This window comes from Patiria miniata, unplaced genomic scaffold (assembly GCF_015706575.1).
Source record: "Patiria miniata isolate m_02_andy unplaced genomic scaffold, ASM1570657v1 HiC_scaffold_25, whole genome shotgun sequence".
In the NCBI taxonomy this organism is placed as follows: domain Eukaryota; kingdom Metazoa; phylum Echinodermata; class Asteroidea; order Valvatida; family Asterinidae; genus Patiria; species Patiria miniata.
Window position 1 is genome coordinate 10,037,561 of NW_024037064.1, and position 24,733 is coordinate 10,062,293.

The window sequence follows — 24,733 nt, forward strand, 5'->3', positions numbered from 1 at the left end:
CTGAGTTGTCATTGTACTTTTTTTACTGAATTAACACTCTTTGATGTTAAATTTGACACTTCCTCTTCGAATTTGGGCTTTTTATAGTTTTTTTATTTTTATTTTTATTTTTTTTTATTTTATTTTTTTTCATTTTTTTTATGCATGTATTCTGTCATGACCACAGCAGGATAAGTGTTCCTTACACCTCTGCACTAGGTAACAGCACTAATTTCATGTTGATGTTAAGCTGTACGAAGCAAGCCAGGCCACACTGTGGTATTTTCATAGGCCACTAATTTTTCGTAGGCCTATAGACATAGTTCCTACTCTGCTTATAGGTCTCTCTCTCAAATGACGTCACTTCCTACAGATTGCCATGCGCATCAGCGTTTTGGCTGTCAATTCTTCGTGATACGCATCGGCTGCGCCATATTACGAAGACATTCCGAGCAAACGAGCGCGTGTTAAAAACATTTGGCGCACTATGCGCACATGTACCTGACACTCAGTTGTGATTTTTTAACAAAGATTGCGTCCTATGAGAGAGATCTTTTGGAGAATCCGGGCCTCGTTACCACAACCAATCAACAAACAAAATTTCAATTGACTTGCATTCTGACTGTACTTTTTCCACTAAACACACTCCATTGTGTTATATTTTATTGTTGCAAGAAAAACTATGGGAATTGTTACGCACTCCCTTTTATTCTAGATTTGTATCTGCACATGTGCACTTAATCATGCCATAGAGCTATAGTAAATTATTAGAGAGCTTTTTCATATATGAATAGGATGAAGCTTGCTGGGCGCATGCATCCATGTTTGTGCAAAAATCAAAAGAAATTAGCTCAAAATGTTGTACCTGTACATGTATATTCTAAAACATTTCAAAGCTGTTAGTGTAACTTTAATTTCATTCGTCAGTGCTTTGCGCTGCACAGATTTGGGATTTTTCTCACTGTTTATCACTTTTTTGGGATTTTTTTTCACTTGGGATTTAGACCACATGCCTGCATCAGAAATATATTTTAGCTACATGTACAGAAGTGCACAAAACCCAAAAATATGGATTTCATATTGGCGACAGGACTTGCACATTGATCTCGCTACATGTACATTCTTCATACTGTGTTAAGCTCGGACAACTTCGAAGTGTGCAAGGCAATGAGGAGTAAATGCTCTCATAGTTTACTACAGCTCTATGGAAATGAAATTCTAAATGATACACTACTATGATTGAGATAACAGAGGTCAAAGGTCACCCAGGTTAACTGACCTTGATGTTGTAATGTACATGTCAACAAAAACATATTTTCAACCAGGGTAGCTTATCATCTATTAACATACAAAATCAAGCAAAAAAGCAAATTCAATTTGTTTACAGTTAGGCCAAAAAAAAAAGTCTTCGGTTTCTGGTATGGAGCTTGCCCCAAAAGTGGTGCGGCGACGCGTTTTTTTTCTTTTCTTTAACTAGTCAAATATCGGCTGATGACTGGCAAATGGTGACCTACTAAATTCAGTGCAAAAGGTATGGGAGCCCAGAGAGGCCACTTAAAACTTATACTCCATCGTAACCCCATCTAAACTGTAAAACACATGTTAAAATTGTGCAGCAGCAAGATTCCAGTCAAACAAGTGAGTGTGGCGATTTTGAGACATCTTTGAAAAAAGAAACTTTTTATTTTGCCGATGCGCATGGCTATGGCGATGCGTGTGCAGACCAGAAACAGGAGCCGTTTTTGGCCTAACGTAAATGAAGTCAAATAAAAATGAATTGCTGTTTACAATCATCTTCCATTTCACAGAATTGTTCCTTTTTATTTTAACCAAGGCTTAATTATTTTGTTAAATTATTCTTTTCTCGTAATTATACCATTAACAAATTCTTTCGGGCAAGTAAGGCAACAAACCCACAGACAAATACACGCATAGACCGCTGGGTCCTATTCAGAACTACAGTAGCATTTAGTGATTTTATACCAAGCGCCCGACTAAAATCAAAACGAACAAATTCACCTCTTGATATATAGGGTTTTTGCATACACTTGAAGAGTTCCAGTCAAACATGTAACAAGAAATTATGAAGTTAGTTTTTGATTGTAAACAAATCCATTGTGAACTAAATACGAGTTTACAACTTTTGCGTAATACAGCCCTTACCAAAATAATTTATAAATTGTATTTCAATGTATGTACCATATTAAGCATTTTGGCGCATTGAACCAGCACTGCGTAGTTATGCACGCTGTCAACAAACAATTTGCCATATAACCAAATCACACTTTCAAGTGCCTGACTGGCGGTCTATGCGTCTATTTGTCTGTGAAAAAACCCCAGATAGCATTATGGCGCCCTCTATGGCTGCTGGACATCTAAGAAAAATTATTAACTTAACTATCTCTTTGTGGATGCTGCGGCTGTGATGAACAGCGCCCTCTATAGGAATGGAAGGAGAGGTGTCGTCATGTCACATGACCGGCTGGCTTTATGCTCCCCAAACCTGGGAAAATGGAAGACAAAATTGCAAATTAATAAATTTATGTTAAAAACATGAGGATTGTTTTGTTGGGTGACTGGGGGTGTAGTTCTGATACCAACTACATGCAAATGATGTGAAAATATTATTTCAGAACGCGTAGTTTGTGTCCAACTATTTTAGGCCCTCCCCCCCCCCCCCCCCCCCCCCCCCCCCCGGGGGGAAATGGGAATGGAAAATACTATTGAACAGTAAGGATCGTTTTCGTTCCATTCCGCGGATTTAGCTTGCAAATGCCGGTGTGTGTGTTAAACGTTGCGAAAAGCGTGTGTTGTTCGTAAGAGCCAGTAGCTTCAGAGTTGGGTTCAAACGTTTTGTGAAAGGGTGGTTTGGAAGAGAGAAATACATTTCCCACAAATTTTTAACAGTAATCAAATGACAAGGATCTGTATGTTAGTTAAAGAAAACAAATGTTGATTTGCTTCAAATTGTAAAATGGGAGGAATATTATCGCTCGGTAAATCTGGACTTAAACGTCCAGATTTTACCTGGCGTTAATATACCTCCCATTCCACTCTGAGCCACTCAATATTTGTATATTTCTGAGCAGGTACTTTAGACCTCTTAACGTTTAACAACTTCAAAACTTGGGCATTCACTACATCAGGAATATATTGCGCCTGGCCTAAAGAAGGATTTTGCAGTAACTATTCAAGGAATTTAAGTTTAGAAATAATGACAGGTTTTAAAAAGTCTCCCAATTGCTGCAGCTAGTAATAATGCGCATATATATGAAAGCGGCTGATAGACACGTGTTACTGACGACCATATATGTGAGGCGTTCTGGCAAAATGAGACAGAACTGGGCAGAGGTTGAAATGAGGGTTTGCAGGTATTAGGAAAGAGAATAAAATTCTCCTTACAATACTGTTTACTTTCAATAAGAAATTCCGTTGACAAGTTATGGCTCACTTTAAACTTTGCTTTTATCGACATGTAAAAATAGCAAAATACTGAGAAAAAGGCCTGGCTGTAAAAATTCGAGTTTTGTATTCACGAAAATGAACGATGCCAATTATCTTATCTTAAAAACTCTTGAATTCCATGATTTTTAGACTACCTGTTTTGCTTACTTATACGAATATCACTCTGAAAATCAGCAAAACAACCAAAAAATCCCCCCTATCATTTTTTCGTGCATTTTCCCTCCACTACGGCCTGTGCCCAGTTGCGTCTCATTTTGCCAGAATGCCTCACATATATAGCCTGATAATATTGACACGGACTTAAGCTTTGAGACAGGACCCACCTTTGGACTAGTGCCATGAAGTTGCATGGTGGCTACAGGGTTCCAGACCACTCCTGCCATTCCATGAGCTGTCACCCCTCCCCCATCTCCCATGGCCATGTTATGATGCATGCCAGACATTGGCTCATGTTGCTCACCAAACCAGCTGACAGGTGTCTGTAGGAAATAACCAGGGCAATAAAGTTAGAGCTTGCAAGCATGATGACATTTCAGTAATGTCTTGAGATACAAAAGGTACATCTTGATGAGGTTTTGATTTCTCTATTTGATTTTCTCAATGATCGCTGTTCAGTTTGTGCTGGTCCCAGAGGGCCAGCCTACAGTCCTCTTTGTACCTCACGGCTCGACTCACTGTCACTTGTGAGCTGGGCAGTGCTGTTGTATAGGATTACCCTGTAACACCAATTAATGGACTAAATCAATTGAATAGGACTGTGTGTACTCTGGACCCAAAATGTGTGTGTTTTTTTTAAAAACTGTTTCCAAGTCCTGAACTCATGCTGATTGCAATGGATGAAGTGGGGGGGGGGGGGGGGGGAGGGGGGAGATGCTTACCAGGTATTTGGAAGCCATCCTCTCTTGACAGTGTCTAGATGGAGGAAGTTAACCTGGTATGTCTTCTTAGTTGCTACTTAGGATCCTGTCACCGCAGCTTCCTGGGGGGGGGGGATTCAGAAGACAAAGAAAATGTTAAAGGAAAACATTCTCTTGGATGGATGACAACTAATATTTTGCTAATCCGCATGTGCTGTATGTCATTTGGGTTGAGAAATCTCATTAGTTTCTTTTTAAATTCATTTTTCTGGCCTGAACGTAAATGTAATCATATCCCTGAGTTGATTTTTATAGCATGTTTTAATCAAGAAGGATGCTTTGGCTATAATTCCTTCAATTAGGATTTTTAAGTACCAGTATACTGAGCCAAGAAAATCTGGGACTATTTCACATTGCTCTTATCTTGATGCTCCAAATATAGTCAGTTTTTATGCATCCGATGAAAATGTGTATACGACTACCAGTATATGTGTGCAGAATGAGGAGACAAGTTTCATATTTTTACATGATAAGAATAAATAAATCATGAAATTGAATTGAAAGTGTGCGATGTACATTTAAAGGGAATGTACGTCATTTGCTTTTGCTGCAATTTTCAGAAATAATTGGATTTGGAGGAATAGTATGTTATAGCCAATATTGTTACACTAACTTGTTTCATGTTTTGGGTTCGTATATGCTGGAAAAACCAAGAAACCAATTATACTCTTGAAGTTTGGTTCCCCGACCCCACTTAAGATGAAACGGAGCAATTTATAGACTTTGGGGAATTGTAAGATCAAAGAATCAGTCTAGCAGCGTTGTAGTCTTCACAGGTGTGTAATCAATTGCAAAGAAAATGCAGATGAACTAAATATAAAAAGGAAGGAGCACTTTTTGAAAAAAGCCAGTTTTCTCCAACGCTGGTCGGCCGAAAAATGCAGTTTTTCTTGAAAATGTCAGCACATCAGGAGCCACAACTTTACAGGATGCTTTAGACTGTCATTCCCAAACAATCCAGTAAGATATTTTGTGACAATTTGATCATTTCGTTTTTTGATGTTTCCAAATGTTGTATCTTCCCTTTAATTATAAAACTGTGCTTACCTGGTGTATAAGCCCAGATGCTACTCCCTGGTGAACCAACAGGGTAACCCAGATCACTGACAGGTACAACAACAAAGCTGACAGGTGTCTTGAGTTGCCCTCGACTACGCTCATTGCTGATTGGAATTGGTAAGCGGCGATCTTGACCAATGGCTGCTGGAGGCTGGGCCTGAGGCTGGTCAGTTGCCATGGTGACCAGACTGAGCACAGTGGTTGCTGAATGAAGATGAGCATGATATCGCTGGATATGAATGAGCCGTCTACAATGAAATAGAACATATAAAAAATAAAATGAAACTTAATGAGAAGGACATGTGTACAGCTGTAGTCTTTTTTTTCTTCACAATTATGTAGGCTTTTGTATTTGTTTAGGCTTTCCGTAGTTGCAAGTGCAACTGAAGAGATCTAAAGATACAAAGTGATGTGACTGACGAATAACAACATTTTTACTAATTAAACCCATATCGCACTCTGTCCACAAATAACTGGTACTGCATCAGATAGCGACTTTCTTTTTCTCTGTCGTTAGGCACCAGGGGAGAGGTTGGGGAGGAGCTGAGGGAGATGCTCGGGGGGGGGGGGGGGGGGGGGGGTGAGGAGGCCAAGGAGATGCTGGGGAGGGGCCAAGGGAGATGCTGGGGAGGGGCCAAGGGAGACGCTGGGGCGGGGCCAAGGGAGAGGCTGGGGAGGGGCCAAGGGAGAGGCTGGGGAGGGGCCAAGGGAGAGGCTGGGGAGGGGCCAAGGGAGAGGCTGGGAGGCGGGGCCAAGGGAGATGCTGGGGAGGGGCCAAGAGAGAGGCTGGGGAAGGGGTCAAGGGAGAGGCTGGGGAGGGGCCAAGGGAAAGGCTGGGGGAGGAGCTGAGAGAATTGCTGGGCAGGGGCCAATGGAGATGCTGGGGGAGGGGCCAATGGAGATGCTGGGGGAGGGGACAAGGGAGATGCTGGGGAGGGGCCAAGGGAGAGGCTGGGAAGGGGCCAAGGGAGAGGCTGGGGAGGGGCCAAAGGAGAGGCTGGGGATGGGCCAAGGTAGATGCTGGGGGAGGGGCCAAGGGAAAGACTGGGGGAGCTGTCTATTTATTTATTTTATTTTATTTCTTTCTGGTAATGAAACCAAGGATTCCTCAAAAGTACCATAAGCACTGTAGCTCGAAAGCCTGAAGAAACTTGTAGAGAGAAGACAATGCGAAGAAGTTACAGTTTTAGAGGTGGGAGGAAAACCCAGAGGAAAATTTTGAGGAAAACCCATAGAACCAGGTAGGGACTGAAAACCCAATCCACATATTGGCCTGGGCGGGATTCAAACCCAGGTCATGCAGGTCACAGCAGTGGAAGGCGTGGAAAGTATCGCTATGACAACCTGACTGAAAAATGTCAAAAGGTCATTTTACTTCAAATATCCCTGACATGAAAAGTAATAGTAAATTTGGATTCCTTATGATGTTAACTTTGCAAAGCAACCAAGACTATTAAAATTGGCCCACAGGTTATGGAGATGTGGTCATTTGAAAATTGGCAGCCACTGCTATTTTGACAAAAATTGCCAAACAATGACGGGCTGTAGCGCAAAAACCGTTTGTCCGACGGCTCTAAAACTTAATATTTCAGCATTTTCAGCCTAAATTACACCATAAACTAAATATGAACCAATTTGAAGGGGGTGGGGTTTAAACTTTAAATTTTGGGGGGGTGATTTGCCACGGAATGACCCAGGACTCCAAATTTTATGCGACACTAAGTGATTAAAACCGGCTACAAGCATGACAAGACGGTCTCTGGGCTGATTGGTCAATGGGTACATTTGTAAATTGGCTTCATTGTGAATATCGAAAGAAAACTCTAAAACTCGGCTGTTCCCACAAAGATTTGAGTAGATTGAGGACTTCCCACTGTCCTTCTGATGGCTTTTGTTTGGGTAACTTTTGGCAACTCCTCTCATTTGATTAAAATGGTTTCCAACTGAGGACATAGTGTCCTCTTATGCACATGTAGTTTTTATCTTGACATTTAAAACTGACGGAAAATGTTTTTGGACAATCAAAATGATAACTTCAAATCAATTAAAATTCTTCATCAGTATTTATAACACAAGGGAAATGAAACCTTTATTTTGTGCAATATCAAAAGATATTGGATGAAATTAGTGTTCTATTACAAAGTTCTTAAATTTCTTAAGATACTACTTAAATGCATGCTGAGGGTGTAAGCGATTGAAATTCAACAAAGTGCAGCATATACATGTATGTACATGTAGATAAAATGCACAGACCTATCTAAGGTCCAAAACTCAAGTGTCAAGTAAATATGAACACAGATAGGCCTAAGGCAAAAAAAGTTCTGTTTCCGATTATAGGGAAGAATTTTTATTTTTTGGGGGGGATTTTTTTTTGAAAGATCACATGGTGTCTGCATGTAGTAAAGAGTAAAAAATAGTAACTGATGGTTTTCGGGGGGTTTTCCTTTATTTATACCAAAACAAAAATAGGGTAGGTATAGGTAGCCGGAAGTAGAACTATTTTTTATTTTGCCTAAGCCATGTAAGCAGAGTCTGTGTGTGACATATATGAAGGAAAACAAAAATCCTCAGCTCTGTATATATAAACTGTCATGTGACAATTCTGTGTTTGTCCAGCGCCATCTTTTATCCGCCCCAAACGACTGAACTGTTTGTGCGCTTTACGTCAAATTGGAACAATTTTGTTTTAAAAGTGATTTGGTGGGAATTTATAAGAGGTAAGAAAATATTGTCAGTTGTTTGAATGAGATTAAATGCTAGCTTATTACAGGTACAAGTGTATGGCTTAAACAACAAAGTGTGAAGATTGTGTATTGTAATGTTCCAACAAAACCTATTTAGTAACAACTGGAGATGGTGCTAACTATCAGAGTTCTTCAAAATGCCAGAGCAATAAAAGAATTTGACAGGAATAAAAAACCACTGTATTTGATGTCTTGTTCAAAAGTGGATACATGAATTTGTCTTTGTTCGCCAGTGTGAACCTTAAGTGGAAAGTGCAGTATAAATGTATAATGAACACGAGCATCGCCAGGATTTTTGCTAGAGGGGCAAAGCACTAGCGTATTCTCAATTGTTTTGGTTTTTTTCAATTTTTCGAGGGGGGGGGGGGGCCAGGGACATCCCCCCAACCCATGAAATTAATAGCAATACGACGTCACGCTTCATTTTCTTCAATTTCTCCCTCTCTTTTTCTTCTTTTTTTTTCTTTCCAGAAGGGGGGGGGGGGGCATGCGCACCCCACTTGCCCCCCTGACCTTGCGATGCCCATGATAAAGAAAGAAGTCCCCATCGCTGTATTTTAACCATTGCAATTTCTTTTTAAATACTATTTGTATACAGATAAAATGGCTACAGCTCCTTCTCAAGGAAAGGTGTCCTGTTCAGCAGAGCAAACATCAGATCAGTCTAAATGCCAGAAACACAAGGGGGAAGTGAACTGGTTTTATTGTGAGACATGTAAAGAGTTTATCTGCCCAGCCTGTACTGTTATAGATCATCGTGAGCCAAAACATCACATCATTGACTGTGGAGAGGCTTCTCTCAAATACGGAGAGCCACTGAAAGACATCAAGAGACTTGAACAGAGGACTGGCAACATCAATCTAGGCAAGCCTGAGGTGCAAGCAGTCAAGTGGGAAATGTGTCGCACGTTTTCTAATGAGGCAGGTGGTCCAGAAGGGTTCAATGGGCTTCTAGGTATTACTGCAAGTGGTCATGAGATCGCGGTGGCAGACAGTTTCGACTACCGAGTGATCATCTGCAGCAATGAGGGACAACATAAGGGAACCATTCCCCTACCATTACGTAAGTTTCTTGCATGCAGTACATATGCATGTTCTCAAAGCAAACTGCCATAATAATTTTGAAAATATAAGTCTTGCATGAGCGCATGCAATTTGGGGCATGAAGGAGACTTATTTATGGTTGGAAATACATAATACGTGTCAAAAAAAAAAATGTCTGGGTTGGCATTGGTATGTACTTAAAGGGAGTATACATCATTTGCTTTTGCTGTAATTTTCAGGAATGGATGGAATTGGGGGGTTGGAAATATATAGCAAATATAGTTACACTGACTTTTTTGAGGTTTTGGGTTCGAAAATGCTACAAAAACCAAGAAAAACAATCATTTTCCTGTAGTCTGGTTCCCTGACTCCATTTAAAAAGAAACAGAGCAGTTTACATACATTGGGGAATTGTAAGGTCAGGGAACCAGTCTAGCTGGCTTGTACCCGTTCATAGGTGTTTAATCGATTGCAAACAAGTGCGCGATGGTCAACTGGGGCCAGTATTTGAAAAAAAAGCCAGTTTTTCCCAACGCTGGTCAGCCGATCAGCGTTGGAAATTGATACAAAAATACCACTTTTCTTGAAAATGACAGTATACATGTACCAGGTGCCATGATTTTACAGGATGCTTTACACTGTCATTCACTAACAGTCCAGCAAGGTATTTCAAATGATTTGGTAGTTTTATTTTTTGATGTTTGCAAATGTTGTATTTTCCCTTTAAACAGGGATGTGTATACTGGTAAAAACGCAGGAATTGACATATCATGACAACTCCCTGCATCATGTGATTTTATATGAATTATTCCATTTTTGGACCTGTAAGTCATATCTCATGAACGGAAATTAGTATTTTCAAAATTCTTTTTGTACAGTAATAGGTTTGTTAGGTTATACATGTAGATATATGCACAAAATTTCGAAAAATGTGCGACTTCATCATGACGTCTTAAAGGCGGGCTATTTATATTGACAGTATATTTATATACAGAGTGTTTTAAAATAAAAATGGAACTGAGCTTATTTTGTTGATTTCTCAGGTGTGACTAATTATTTAGGAACATGGTAACCACCTTCTGTTACATAACCATGTCTTCTTTTTCTTGACACCATAAACTCCATTTTAACGTCCCGGATGACTGAGCACCAAGTGATGTAACTGACATGCCAAAAAATGGCCTTGTACCACATGCACCATAAGACCAATTGACAATTATCAGAGAGAGAGAAGCAATCAGTAATTCGTTCACAGCGATGAGAACCTGGACAGAGATGTGCGTTCAAAGGAATGGGGGCATTTTGAAGGACAGTGGTCCTTGCTGGAATTGCTCCAGCAGAGATCAAACGAGAAGCAGCCACGCTGGCCCTTGCTCGGAAGGCACAGCTGAGTGAATCTCACCTCCTCCACAAGGTAGTCACGGAGACACCACAGCGCACACGCCTCAAGTCCCGGCGTCCCTTTGCCATACAAGCCCAGGAACTGCTCCACACAACACCAGCGGACACCTCCAAGGATTCCTGGGTGAAGGCAAGATGGATGGACCAGTGGAAGGCAGCAGAACCATCCAGGCTTCACCACTACATCGAGGATCCAGCAGAAGTTCCGGGCCAGCACCTCCGCCGTAAGGAGTGGACAACACTCAATCGCCTGAGGACAGGTGTGGGACGCTTCGGGGCTGCAATGCAGAAGTGGGGTCTCACAGACAGTGCCCAATGCGAATGTGGTGACCCATCACAGACTGTGGAACATGTGATGACCAGCTGTCCCATATACCGGCCACCGAATGGTGATCGTGGCCTAATTGACTTAGACAATGACACACTGGACTATGGCTTGCTGCAACGGAGCTGAAGGTCTAAGGACATACGACAGAAGAAGAAGAAGGACAGTGGTCATAAAGAGGACAGTGATAAATCTCGATATGTTTTAGCAATTGAATAAATGACTTTGATAATGTACATTTTGGATTTTGTAATTGTCAACAAATGAAACTGTCAATTGGTCTTATGGTGCATGTGGAACAAGGCCATTTTTGGTATGTCAGTTACATCACTTGGTGCTCAGTCATGGTAAAATGGAGTTCGTGGTGTCAAAAAAAGAAGACATGGTTATGTAACAGATGGTGGTTACCATTTTCCTAAATAATACGTCATACCCGAGAAATCAGCAAAACAAGCTCGGTTTCCTTTTTTTTAACACCCTGTACAGTGCATATGCTACATTTGGGTTCTTCTTTACCCACAGGTCCAGAGGCAGTTGCAGCCATCCACAGTCCTGAGCGGCGCTTGCTCGTGTTGGAAGGTGGAAGCAAGTATGTCAAGGTGTTCAACATGAAGGACTACACTCTTGACTTTCAATTCCCAAAGGCATCACCGAGTGAGGTTGATATGACACAACCTAACCTATGGAGTGCAGCCGTGAAGAAGGGAGGAGCATTGTTAGTAGGTGATGTCAAGAGCAAGATGTGGACTGAGCACAGACCCACTGATGGTGAGATCCTACGCACCATACCAGTGCGGACTCCACCTTACTACCTGGCTGTCCATGATGACACTGATAGAGTTGTGATCAGTGGATATTACTATGGGCGAGTGGATGTTGTTGATAGCACAGGTACTGTACTATCCACGATCAAACCATCAATTGCTGGTGAACCAGCAGAGGTCTGCTTGCATTGCAAGGGTGTATGCTGTGACAGCTCAGGCATCTACCTTGCAGTGAGCCATTTTGATCATTGTAACACTGGTCATATTCACCACTATGATATAGATGGCAGGTTTCTTGATTGCCTGGCTCATGGTATCCTTGACCCATGTGGAATCACATTCACTTCTGATGGGGAGCTGGCAGTGGCTGACACCTTTGCAATCGAGATGTATCGCAAGGTGTGATGTCATCCAACATGACTTTGACTAGCAATCGTCATCTCGACAGCCAATGTTGAGCAAGACATTGTCCAGTCATTACAGCACCAATTAACATTCATATGTCCACTTATTCCACATCTCTCCTCACAAATCCAAACACAAACACAAACTGCCAATCCCTCTAATGAGAAACTTTCTAAACATATTGTACATATTCTTCAAAACAAAGTTGTTTAAGTTTATGATGACTGCATGGAAACTAAATGTTTGTCTTAATAAACTGGTAAATTTGAAATTAACACCCCTCCTATACTCAGTATGGGTTTAACTGCCATATATCTGTTCAATACTAATCAATCTGAGGTGTAAAAAAACCCAGAATTTTTGAATTAGTAATCATTACTTTTTGGGTCATGCTCTGGAGGTGCTTGAAGCGGGCTTTCTTAGAGATGGGGGAGGGGTTGTGTTGCCAGTTAATGAAAGCTCTACACTTCCTGAATTTTCGTCCAGTAGATTCTATCACCATCTCTTTGAATTGGCTCCCTTTTTCAATCTGGTCTCCAGCCGGTGGTCTGGCTAGCAGTCATGGCATCACCAAGGTTGAATTGGTATTGCTCATCCTTCATTGTCCGAATTCTACCACATTCAAACTCAGTGAAAATACACCAAGCATCCATTGGCCTTGTGTGACAGGGTTTGGGGTCTCGAATGAAAAATATGGCGCAGTATTGAACAAAAGTTACATCAGGGAAAAAAAATCAAGCAGCCTGGAGCCAGAGCCCGGACAAAGCCAAGAATGCATAAAACGCAACTAAGATTGTTAAATTGCTCCCTATGAAACTTGCTGTATATATGTATGCTGCAATCTCTTATAACAAAGATTTGAGAAACTTTCAGGATCATTTCATTCTTGGGCAACATTCTTAAAATTTGATTTGAATAGTTTTACATGTACATGTACATGTCCATGTAACTTTACAATTACTTCCAGTTGGTGTTATGATTAGTGTTCAATAAACGCCTTTAAATACTCAGTTATTTTTTGGTTACTTTTTTTGCAGTTTGCATTTACATATGCAGTTAATAAAACACTACTCTTCAAGTAAATGGACTTGTCCCAATGTATCTTAAAGATAAGTGACAAAGCTCATTCTATATTAATGTGGTTTCAGATCTTCATTCACAGCATGGAGAGTTGTGCTGACAGTGTTCATGAGGTTTATATCTTGACCTCATCAGACAATGTCAGAGGCTTTTGATAGTAGAAGCCAAAGATGGAGTCAAAGCCAAGATTCTAAAACGCAGATTCAGAAATTTGCTCCTAATGGAAACTACCTATTATATATTGTACTTATGTTAATGGCAATTTTGAGACAGTTTCAAAACTTCATCCTTGAGATGTAAGCATACTACAACTAATTTTTGACTGAATAATCATTTTAAGTATATGCATCACTATGAAAGGTAGTACTCAGAATACTCTTCGATATAAGTTTTTATTTACTAGATTTTTATGTTACTTTTTGCATTTTTCATTAACAAATTATTTAAATCTATGGTACACATACATTGAAGATAATTTGATCATTGAAATATATGCTAAAGAAGAGTGGCAATATGCATTTGGTTTCCTTTCTTAATTCACAGAATGGAAAATTATGAAGACTGTTTACGAATGTAATATGTCAATTTGAATTGCCATATTTTTCTTGGACTGTTGCATATCTTTTCAGCTTGAAAAATTTGAAATTATTTAGTCCAAAGTTTAAATCTGTGTCAAGTTATTGAATTTTAGAAAGCTATGGCCAACCAGTGGCATATCCGGGGGTGGGGGGGGGGGGGGGGTGCTGGATTTTTGTGACTGATTTTTGATGTTGATAGAGTTCATCTATCAATCCTACAAAAGAAAACCCGCTCCGTCAACAACCATAACAATGCGCCGTGAAAATGTCGATTTACATGTAATAACCATTACAATGCGCCGTGAAAATGTCAATTTAATATGTAGTATGCATAATAAAGATAAGTTTTAAAGAGCGCCCCCATTTGGGAAGATGGGTACCAGCCGCCCTCCCCCCCCCCCCCCCCCCCCACCCTATTTGACAGCCCCTACCCTATTTTTGGGGGGCAAAAAATGAGGAAAAAAATCGAAAATCATCAATTACTACCTGTTTCTGTTTCACACCTCCATAAGATTGTTCAAAAAAATTTGCAACAAACAAACTTCCCTACCTACCTACCTACCTACCTATCCTCTTTTCAAATGCCATGTAATCGGAAGCAGAATTGTTTTTTTTTGGGCCTAAAATAAGGTTTCAAAATGGGCTGCCTACAGAATCCAGTTACGAGATCCAACGAGCTTTGTACAAGCTTTGTACATTAACATTTATATCAATGGAACACCTATAATGTTGATGATAATTTTATCTTCAAAGCGCTTGGTAAAGATCAGTCACAATACTTATGGTTTCTCCGTCTGAATTTACAGAATAAAGACTTGTATTAGCTGTTCCGGTATTTGTTACTTTTTATATAATTTTAATTTCAGAGGAACATCACTGTTACCTTTTGAAAATGTTTACACAAACATACTTCAGAATAAGCCTTTGGTTTCTTCCATTTTTTTGATAGTTTTTTTTACACAACCAGGGCTATAAATGTCAGGGTGGGGGCGGGACCTATTTTATCAACTCCCACTTTTTCATGCGAAACCAGAATAAAATGCAGATTCAGGGTACATTGGAAGTTTTTTGACACTTTTCAACTACCAAAATGTACTAAGTAGTACTGGAAAAGGGAGTTCAAGTATTAAAGTTTCTAATGCACCGTTTATTTGTTGGAGGTGTGTAAGAAGGTACTGGTTATTTACAAGACATACTTCTGTATCATAAATAGCACCCCCTTGTGTCATGTGGTGTCCAGGCCTGTGATGTCATGTGCCTTGAAAGTAATTGAAAATATATATAAATGTATAAGAAAAACCTTACGTCATGAATTGGCCCCGTCAAATTTGTAAACAGCTGACTTTCAGGCATTCACTGGTTTACATGCTATATCTACTGCTCTATCAGATTCAAACCAGACAGTCCTAGGGTAGCAAGATGAAGGTTCCAAGACATTAAGTACATGTAGGATCACTAGTCATCAAATCTAGCTGATGCAGTTATTATTTTCAGACAACTTTCATTCTTACTTGACCATGTTGACTCGAGACGTTTACCGGCCATCATCTTCTTGACTCCTCATCGTCTCTCAGCCAACATTCTCTCAAGATCTTCCTTCAATCTCTTCCTGATGTCATAGAACCCAGGATGAATCCTGCCAAGAACCTGACCATGTTCCTTGAGTTGTCTCATCTTGTTGTCAAGGGAGTTTGGGATCATGCCCTTCACACCCTGGAAACAAGCCAGACAGGATGACAGGTTTATGTTACCATGGTTACAGCATTAAACAAAATATCAGCATTAATATGGAAATAAATGTGTGCTTAGCCTGTCATAAACAATATTTGTAAGACCAGTTTGAGTCTGGATGCTGATAATTACCTAAGCCTTTTTGGTCAAAATCAAATCTTTTCAGTACAAAATCAAAAAGAGTTAAACAATTAAAAATTTCCGACAATTTGTTTTCTCAATTTTACTTCATGTTTTTCAGGACACCTCTCTAGCTTAATTACGGTACAAATTATGTCCTTCATAAACAACTCCTAATGTGGAGATTGGAGAGCGCATCGTGCGTAGTCCCCATTGGCACAGAACACAGCTGTGCTGGTGTATTATGAATTTGGGACTATGAAAAACTGACTCAATCATACAGTTGTTCTGTGCATGCCAACATGAGGATTCTGAAGGTTCAACCAATAAATCAGTAAAATTTAAGCAGCTGGATTTTGATACGAGTCCAAATGTCATGTGACACTGGAAATTGATTTAGATATATTTGAAAATTGGAGGAAAACTCTAAAACTCTGTACTTTCAAACTTCTACAAAGGTACTTGTGCCGGTATATGTAGTTTTAGGACTTCCCACTGTCCTTCTGATGGCTTTTGTTGGCAACTCCTCTCATTTGATTTTGTGGATGATCAAATTGATAAACTTCAAATCAATTTAAAATGTGTTCATCAGTTTTTCAGGCATGCAACTTGGAAGAAACAAAAAACGAGGAAACTCCAATCTTTACAAGACTTTGTACAGTGTCTTTTCAATTTTCAATGGCATAAGTGTGAAATGAAAAACGAGGAAATCAGCTGATCCGAGGAAAAGTTGCATGCCTGAGTTTTTACAAAAAATATTAAACACAAGGGAAAAGAAGCCTATATTTTGTTAAGGATCAAAAGATATTTGATGAACTATTGTTATATTATAAAGGTGAGTTATAATGGTTGGGGAAAAAAAAGATTCAATACATAACAAAGTGCATATAATACACGAACCTATCTAACATGTCTAAGGTCCAAAACTCAAGTGGCAAGTAAATATGTACACAGATATACAGACTGTACATGTACATGTACGTATACACAGCAATGCAGCATCCCAAGCTACGTATACATGTACATGTACCATGTCATGTGACTTGATGACGATGCTATGTTTGTCAAGCGCCATCTTTACCAGATCCGCCTCAACTATTTGTGTTCTTTACATCAAATCGGAAAAAAAACTTGTTTTTAAGTGATTTAGTGGGAATTTAAAAGAGGTAAGAAATATTGTCAGTTATTTTGAATGAGATTAAATGCTAGCTTAATCACTAGGAATCACAGTTCACTCACATAAAATGTGAAGAGTACGTAGGGGCCTCCAGTAGGAAACTTCCAACAAAACCTATATTTGGTTATAACAAGAGTGGGCACAAACCATAAGAGCCCTTCAAAACATCAGAGCTCTTTAAAAGTTGACAATTAAAAAAAAAATGTATTCGATGTCTTAATCAAAAGTGGATACATGCATACAAAATGATGTTTTTGGCCAGCGACTGAAACGAACGTGGACAGCATAATAAAAACAAGTTTAGGCCTAATACATATCTGTACTATAACCATTCCAATTTCTTTGTACATGTATCTATTATTAATTTGTATACAGGCAAAATGGCTACACCTTTCAGCTCCCTGGAGTGTGGCATATGTCACATCAGATATAAACAGCCCAAGATACTTGATTGCCTGCACAGCTTTTGTGAAGTATGCCTGGAGAAATACCACACTGGCAAGCATGGCAGTCAACCAGAGATTCCTTGCCCTGTATGTCAAAGGGAGACAGTACTTCCAACGACAGGCATTCAAGGCCTGAAAAAAAATTTCCATTTAATGGAAATAGTTCAGGAGATCACTCTTCAAGAAAAGGTGTCTTGTTCAGCGGACCACACAACAGACCAGACTAAATGCCAGAAACACAAGGGGGAAGTGAACTGGTTTTATTGTGAGACGTGTGAAGAGTTAATATGCAAAGCTTGCACTGTTATAGATCATCGTCAGCCAAACCATCGCATCATTGACTGTGGAGAGGCTACTCTCAAATACAGTCAGTCACCGAAAGATAATTTTCCAGATTTCACCACAAACAGCCCACATGTCAAAAGGCTTGAACAGAGGTCCGTGATTCCAAGCTCTGGAAAGGAACGCCGGCAATATTTAAGCCCTCTGTTTCGCTAAATAACCAGAAACAGTTTGGTACAATCAGCAATCAGCGAAAAAAAACTCAACCCAGAACCGAAGTCAAACCAGATAGCTTTTAAGATCGAAGTTTCACTTCTTGTTAACTGTTAGTGATACATGTACAAATTACTTGCTCTCTATTTGTCTCAAATTGACTCAAGCTATTAATATTTGATGCAACTCAACTTGACTCGACGAAGTCGAGTTGAGACTTTGACTCAACTCGACTCGACCTTCTTAACCTAACGAATCGACTCGTCACTTCTTTAAATTGACTCGACTCGACTCGCGTCACAAAAATCAGTGACTCGTTACAACGCTGTGTACACATGGGTCCAATTTCATGGCTCTAACCACATAATTCTGCGCTTATTATCACCATTTGCACTAACAGCATTAACCCTGTAAGCACAGAATCCTTAGTTACGGGGATTTGGCATGCGCAGAAGCTAAAATTCCTTGCTTACCCATGAACTATGCTTACCGTATTGCATGGAATTGGCTGCTATAGTAAGCAGGGATGTTTTGCTAGCAGCGAGCAGAGCCAAGAAATTGGGCCCTGTTTTCAATGTTTTGCGTTTGTGGTCGCCTTTTCAGAAAACTTGAAAAAAAAAAAATCATCACTTAAGTTTGGGTTTCAGCCAAGAAATTATTCATTTGTTGGCAAGTATCAATCTTATTGTAGTACTATTATTGTATCTTAGTAGATTGTCTAACAATGCACACTGCTGTATATGCACTTGACTTTGTACACTCCCTTTATGTATATTTTGTTCCTAACAGAACACATCTACTCATTGTATATTGTGCTTTTTATGTGCTATCACTACATTACATTTTCTGATATTAAAAATTACAGCAACAAATACTTATCCTATTAATTTGGTTTACCTGTCCGAGAAAATATGTGTATAATAGTCAAAAGGGATTATACACATTGATAAAAATTGTAATATTTTTCCTTAACAGTAAACAAATTCTTCAAGTGTGAAAGGTTGCAAACATTTTGACAAACGTTTTAAATTAAATGTATTGAATTCAGAAGCTATGGATTCCTTTGCCTTGATTTTGGCCTGACTGCCTTCTTGAAATTTCCTTGCCTTTTCAAGTTTGTCAAATGAGCAAAAATAAATCTATTCATTAATTATCTGGAAAAAGCATAAACTGTTTTTGTAGTTCTTTGTAGTCGCTCTTCAAAATAAATCTATTCATTAATTATCTGGAAAAAGCATAAACTGTTTTTGTAGTTCTTTGTAGTTGCTCTTTTCTTCAGCTAAAAATGTATAAGAAAAATGATGCCTTGATACAACTGTATTGTTATTCCACTTCGACTATTACAATTGAACGCCGCTATAACGAACATTGCGGGATCCACAGATATTGTTCGTAATAGCGATCGTTCGGTGTAGCGATTTTAAGCTGCCGGTGCTCCGGTACTCACTTTTCAATAAGTAACGCCCTTCAGAACTTCGCCCTGCTCGCCCTGGTAGTTACTGAAAGACGACTTCGAACATGTGCCGAATAGCTCACTGTGTTGTTACACTGATACTGGGTAATTGGTTGCAACCCCCGACCCCTGGCAAAGGAACCCTGGATGTTCCACTACACAACACCATGGCTGAATCGTACTGACAGTTCATCCAGCTTCCCCCTCCCCGCCCTCCTTCCCTCACCCGGCTCAGCAGGGCTAGGGTCGCGTCTTTCACACATGCGCCGAGCACGGTGACCGCAAGGTCAGCCGCCGAGTGCATTTGGCACACACCCCACATTACTGCCTACATCCCCCTAGCCAAACTTCTATACTTCCCGAGTGTGCCTAGCCTACATAAAGCTCGTTAACTGATAGTTAAACCAAATGCTATCGGCACGTGCGGGTCGACCAGAGGCCTAATAATCATATTGGGTTCACGGCGTCTGAAAAGTACGGAAGCGTTAAAAGGCCATAATACAAACTAAAAAAAAATAAAAATAAAAAAATGTCACAATTATGATCATAGTTATAACTTATATCTTATAATAATGACTTAGTATTAAGTCATAATTATGACTTATATCTCATAATTACGACTTGGTAATTGTTAAATCATAATTATCACTTATATCTCATATTTATGACTTATTATTAAGTCATAGTTATGATTGATATCTAATAATAATGACTTATTATTAAGTCATAATTTCGACTTACATGTCTATCTTATAATTACGACTCAGTGTTAAGTCGTAATTACGACTTTGGATGTTTCATAATTATGACTTAATACTAAGTTATTATTATTAGATATGTCATAACAATGACTTAATAATAAGTCATAATTAATTTTTTTAGTTTGTATTATGTCCCTTAAACGCTTCCGTAGAAACGCGTCTCGTTTGTCTGATGATCGATCCCAGCAGGAACACAAGTTTGAGGGAAACAGGCTTGGTCCCTCAATTTCAAGATTCGCGTAGAGATTATTACAATTATTTCCTGCCGTTCCACAAACTTATAACAATAAGCAGCCTTTCTGATTTTACACATACAAGTTCCCCATATCAATTACAAGCAAAGCACTGAGGCGAAGGCTATTTGTGCCTTTTAAATTCTTTCCTTGCTTATCTTTTATTTATATCATTTTTGTTATTTGAATTGTTTTCCCTGTTTAATGATATGAAACCATTGGGACACTTGCGTTTCCGTGGTGCTAACATCAAATTCAGCTATAAAATGCTTCAGTTAAGCAGGCTTCGGGCACGACATTGTTTTTAGCCTCTTGCACTAACAGTTTTGGTTCTAATCCTGTGCTGATTTTTCAACTTTGATTATAGACCTGTCCACTGGTGCGGCCAAAGAAGGGGGGGGGGGCTTGGGGAGGGAAGGGGAGGGGGGGGGGAGGAAGGGGGAGGGAAAGTGGGAGAGGGAAAGGAGAAATTTGACCCCTAATAATTTAGACCTGCTTTTATAGATACCCAAGTTTTTACTTTGCCCCCTCCCCCTCTGGAAAATATCCTAGTGACGCCTGTGGGCCTTTTTGATTTTACATAAAATGCTTCAATGCTGCTTAAATACTACTTTCCCCATGCCCGTTATTTGATGTACATGTACATGTATGATACGCAGGTTGGTTTGATGTGATTGACAGCATTCAAGTTTGAACTAAAAAAGAAAATACATAAAAAACAACAACAGTAGTAGAATATCTGTTAAGACAATTGTATTCGTTGATTGTCGTGGCATGCATGGCTGGCTTTATTTTTACGAGGTAGGCTGAGGTAGGGTTTCTTTGCCGATAACTATCCTCAAAAGTTTCCAAAGCTTAATTTTTTTTTAATTCAACTGTAATTCAGTTTCTACGCTTAACATTTGTTCAATGAAAAGCGGATTTCACAATAAAATTAACATTTATAGCGGTTTCGATGCTGCGTTCTAAACAGGGTAGCACTACTACGATAGGCCGACTGTTAATTTTATGGAGGGCAGGTGTCCGTGAAAAAACTTGTCTACCTTTCAGCATGGAAGGAAGAAATGTTTGGGAACCCCTCCATTGTAACCTCAAGGTATTAGGAAAAAGAATAAAATTCTCCTTACAATACTGTTTAACTTCAATAAGACATTCTGTTGACAAGTTATGATTCACTTTAAACTTCGCTTTTATCTACATACATGTATCACAAAAGCAAAATGCCGAGAAAAAGACCTAGCTGTAAGGTTTCAAGTGTTTTATTCACGAAAATGAAAGATGCCAATTATCTTTCCTTAAAACTCTTGTATTCCACTTGTTCAGAAAAAAAGGGCACTTCTTAACAAAAAAGGGCACTCTTTGCAAATTATGGGGGGTAAACGCTGGTGAAACTGAAAGGGCATTGGAATGGAAAAGGGCAGTCTTTTCCAAAAAAGTGGGGGGGGGGGAATAAATTTTAAGGAGTGACTTTGCACACAAAACTGACCAAATGCCTAGAGGAAATAATTATGAGGAAATAAGTATTTAATGTGTTTGTAAATGTCAGAATATCCGAACTATAAATAGCTACCCTGGTAGTCATGTTCATCCATTTCCCCGTGGCTGTGCGTGTACTTGCTATGAAGCCCTTCTGAATGGCGGGGGTTTCTCGGACGGCATTGGGGAACTAACTCCACACGGGCGTACATTAGTATCAGAGCTTGGATAGTCTGGGCCTAGTCCACTGCAAGCATCTGAGAGAAGAACAAAGAGGTTGATTTGGGAGATGTACCGGGTAGGCTAGACAGGGCGCTGGAGTGCTCTGAAACATGCAAAACTAAAGCAGGCCCACTTTACTCACAGTTTAGCCAGCAAATTTCTCCAAAATTTCCACTGGGGCAAAGAAAATGTCCTCAGTATTTCACCAACCAAGTTTGCAGACTTTTAAAAGGAGAGAGGGACGTCAAGTGATTTCGAAATGGGGCTAAAGACTAGACTGGTGCATGTCCGACCATAGTCCAACTATTTGAAAAGACTGACCTGTTCATGTAGTGTCAATAGTCTGGTGGCTTGACTTAATGAAGAAATGTGAAGTAAATTCAGACTAGTTTCCGCTTCATGCCTCATGTTTCTTAAATTCTTTTGGCATGGTTGACTGATGCAGTACTGAAGCTGTGTTGGGACTGGTTGTTTTAGGTGCCAGTTTATTTTCTTGTTTTGCATGTTTTCAATACCTTAAGTTTGACTCTCATACACAGTACTGAGAGTCCCAAATTTTCGGACTACGGCCGGGTAGGCCTGCATGTAGTCAAATTTACATGTAATATTAAATAATAATTTGGGACTTTTGTCCTTGGTGCATCTACAAAGTTAAAGGGAATGTACAACATTTGCTTTGCTGCAATTTTGAGAAATAAGTGGATTTAGTGGATTAGTTTGTTATAGCAAATATTGTTAAATTGACTTGTTTCACGTTTCGGGCTTGTACATGTAGATGCTGGAAAAACCAAGAAAACCAATCATGTTCTTGTAGTCTGGTTCCCTGACCCCACGTAAGATGAATATATATAGACTTTTGGGATTGTAACGTTAGACAATCAGTGTAGCAGGCTTGTACTCTTCACAGGTGTGTCAAATGCAAAGAAAATGCGGAGTAACTAAATATGAAAATTCAGGAGCCACGGTTTTACAGGATGCTTTAGACTGCCATTCCCTAACAATCCAGTAAGGTATTTCGTGATAATTAGATTAATTTCGTTGTTTGTTGTTTGCAAACGTTGTATCTTCCCTTTAAAGAACAATCAATTTCATTCATGGTCAAAGTAGACAGTTTTGTTCAACAGACACCAGGTCTCCATCAAATCAAATAGTGCGGGGACACACATCTGAGAGAAACAGGGTTGGTCCCTCACTTTCACAATTCGAGAGGATATTTTAAATTTTATTTTGTAATATTTTTTAACAGTTTCATAAAACTCACAATAGGGCAACCTTTCTGATTTCATACAACAACTTCCCCATTTTAATTTCAAGCAAAGCAATGAGATAATGGCTTCACCATATGCCTTTTAAATTATTTCCTTATCTTTCATTTATAAGTGTTATTTGAAACATTTCCTGTTGAAGGATATTTAAACACTGGAATGCACTTGCCTTTTCATGGTGAAAACATTAAATTCAGCTATAAAATGCTTTAATTAATGAGTTTGTCTTTCAGTCACTATGTGGACATGTGAACAAAAGATGTCCACATACTGCAGGTTGTGTTGACGTTATGTGGACTAAGCTGTAACGTTTCGCCCTCTCTGGAAAACATGTTTAGAGGCATTTTTAGGTTAGGCTTATCTGTTGCAGAATAAAGAGAAACATTCAAGGAAATAAAAAAAAAAAAATTGGGGGCTGAAAGAGTTTTCATAGCTCAAGTAAATTTATTTATTGTACCAAATTTCCTTAACTACACAAAAACAAAGGAATGTCCACATAGCGTATGTAAAACAAACATGTATGCGCATGACATTGTTTTAAACATCCTGTCATAACAATTGTGGTGCTAATCATGGTTACATATACTGTGGTTGACTACAATGAAACATAATTATTTTATGAAGGAATTCTTCCTGCAACTTTCGATATTTTTTCTTCAATAGTTAGAGCAACACAGTGGGATGTAAATTGTATTATTTATCAGTGAAAGTCACTTGTTTTTGTTCTTTCATTTGCGCTTTTGTTTTTATTTAGCTGGTTTTTTTAAATTGGTTTCCCCCCCCCCCTTTTTGAGACAGCTTATACAACATCACTGAAACCTAACAAGGAAGTTGAATACTTATTTTTATTTAATGAACCATTTTTGTTAGCTGTTGAAACAAAGCTATCGGTACTGGTATAAAGAGGCTACATCCTTGTCTTGTCAACCACAATGACAAGTACGTCCAATGCACAATGGCGTCTCTAAACTTCATGATTGTTGTGTCATTGCTGGCTTTACTTTTACGAGGTAGGCTAACTTTTTGTTCCTTTTGGGGTTTCTATGCCGATTTCTATCCTCCTAAGTTTATTTTTTTTAAAAATCGACTTTTATTCAGTTCTGCGCTTAGCATATTTGTTCAGTGAAAAGCCGAATTCACAATTAAATTCACAGTTATCGAGGTTTTGATGCTACGTCCTAACCAGGGTAGCACTACGATAGGCCAACTTCTAATTATGTAATAGATTTTGAACTGTTTGAAGGGCTACATATTGATAGACTGTGGGTCAGAAACCCTAGCTACATGTATCTTAACTACAAAATGAAGTCCGTTAGAAGTTTCTGGTATCAACATAAATAAAATGCTGTTCTTTGCTAATATTCGGGATGCTTAATTCAATTCTGCCTGTTGCTATTCTGTCAAGTTGCACATTAAGGTGCAATCTTTGTCCGACTGTTTTTTTCCTAAAACGTCCATTTAGGGGTCATAATCTCAGGAACGGTTACAACGATTTCAATCCAGATAGCTAGGCACACAAAATAAACGAATTAATACATGTACATGTATGTAATTTAAAGACAAGTAAAAATACAGACAAATTAATGTTTGGGT

At 39.2% G+C, this 24,733-nt stretch overlaps 1 protein-coding gene across 2 annotated transcripts in view; it reads right to left on the reverse strand.

Moving 5' to 3' along the window:
- Positions 1–2,389: 2,389 nt before the first annotated feature.
- LOC119733224 overlaps positions 2,390–24,733 on the reverse strand; it is a 56,221-nt gene continuing 33,877 nt past the window's right edge. For both annotated transcript variants that reach the window (XM_038206812.1, XM_038206811.1), the window contains exons 5-9: positions 21,748–21,910; positions 15,273–15,474; positions 5,409–5,668; positions 3,768–3,923; positions 2,390–2,482 (exon numbers count right to left, since the gene is read on the reverse strand). In XM_038206812.1, the coding sequence (XP_038062740.1) occupies positions 2,468–2,482; positions 3,768–3,923; positions 5,409–5,668; positions 15,273–15,309 (468 nt within the window). In that variant the 5' untranslated portion in view covers positions 15,310–15,474; positions 21,748–21,910 and the 3' untranslated portion in view covers positions 2,390–2,467. The remainder of the gene's footprint in view (positions 2,483–3,767; positions 3,924–5,408; positions 5,669–15,272; positions 15,475–21,747; positions 21,911–24,733) is intronic.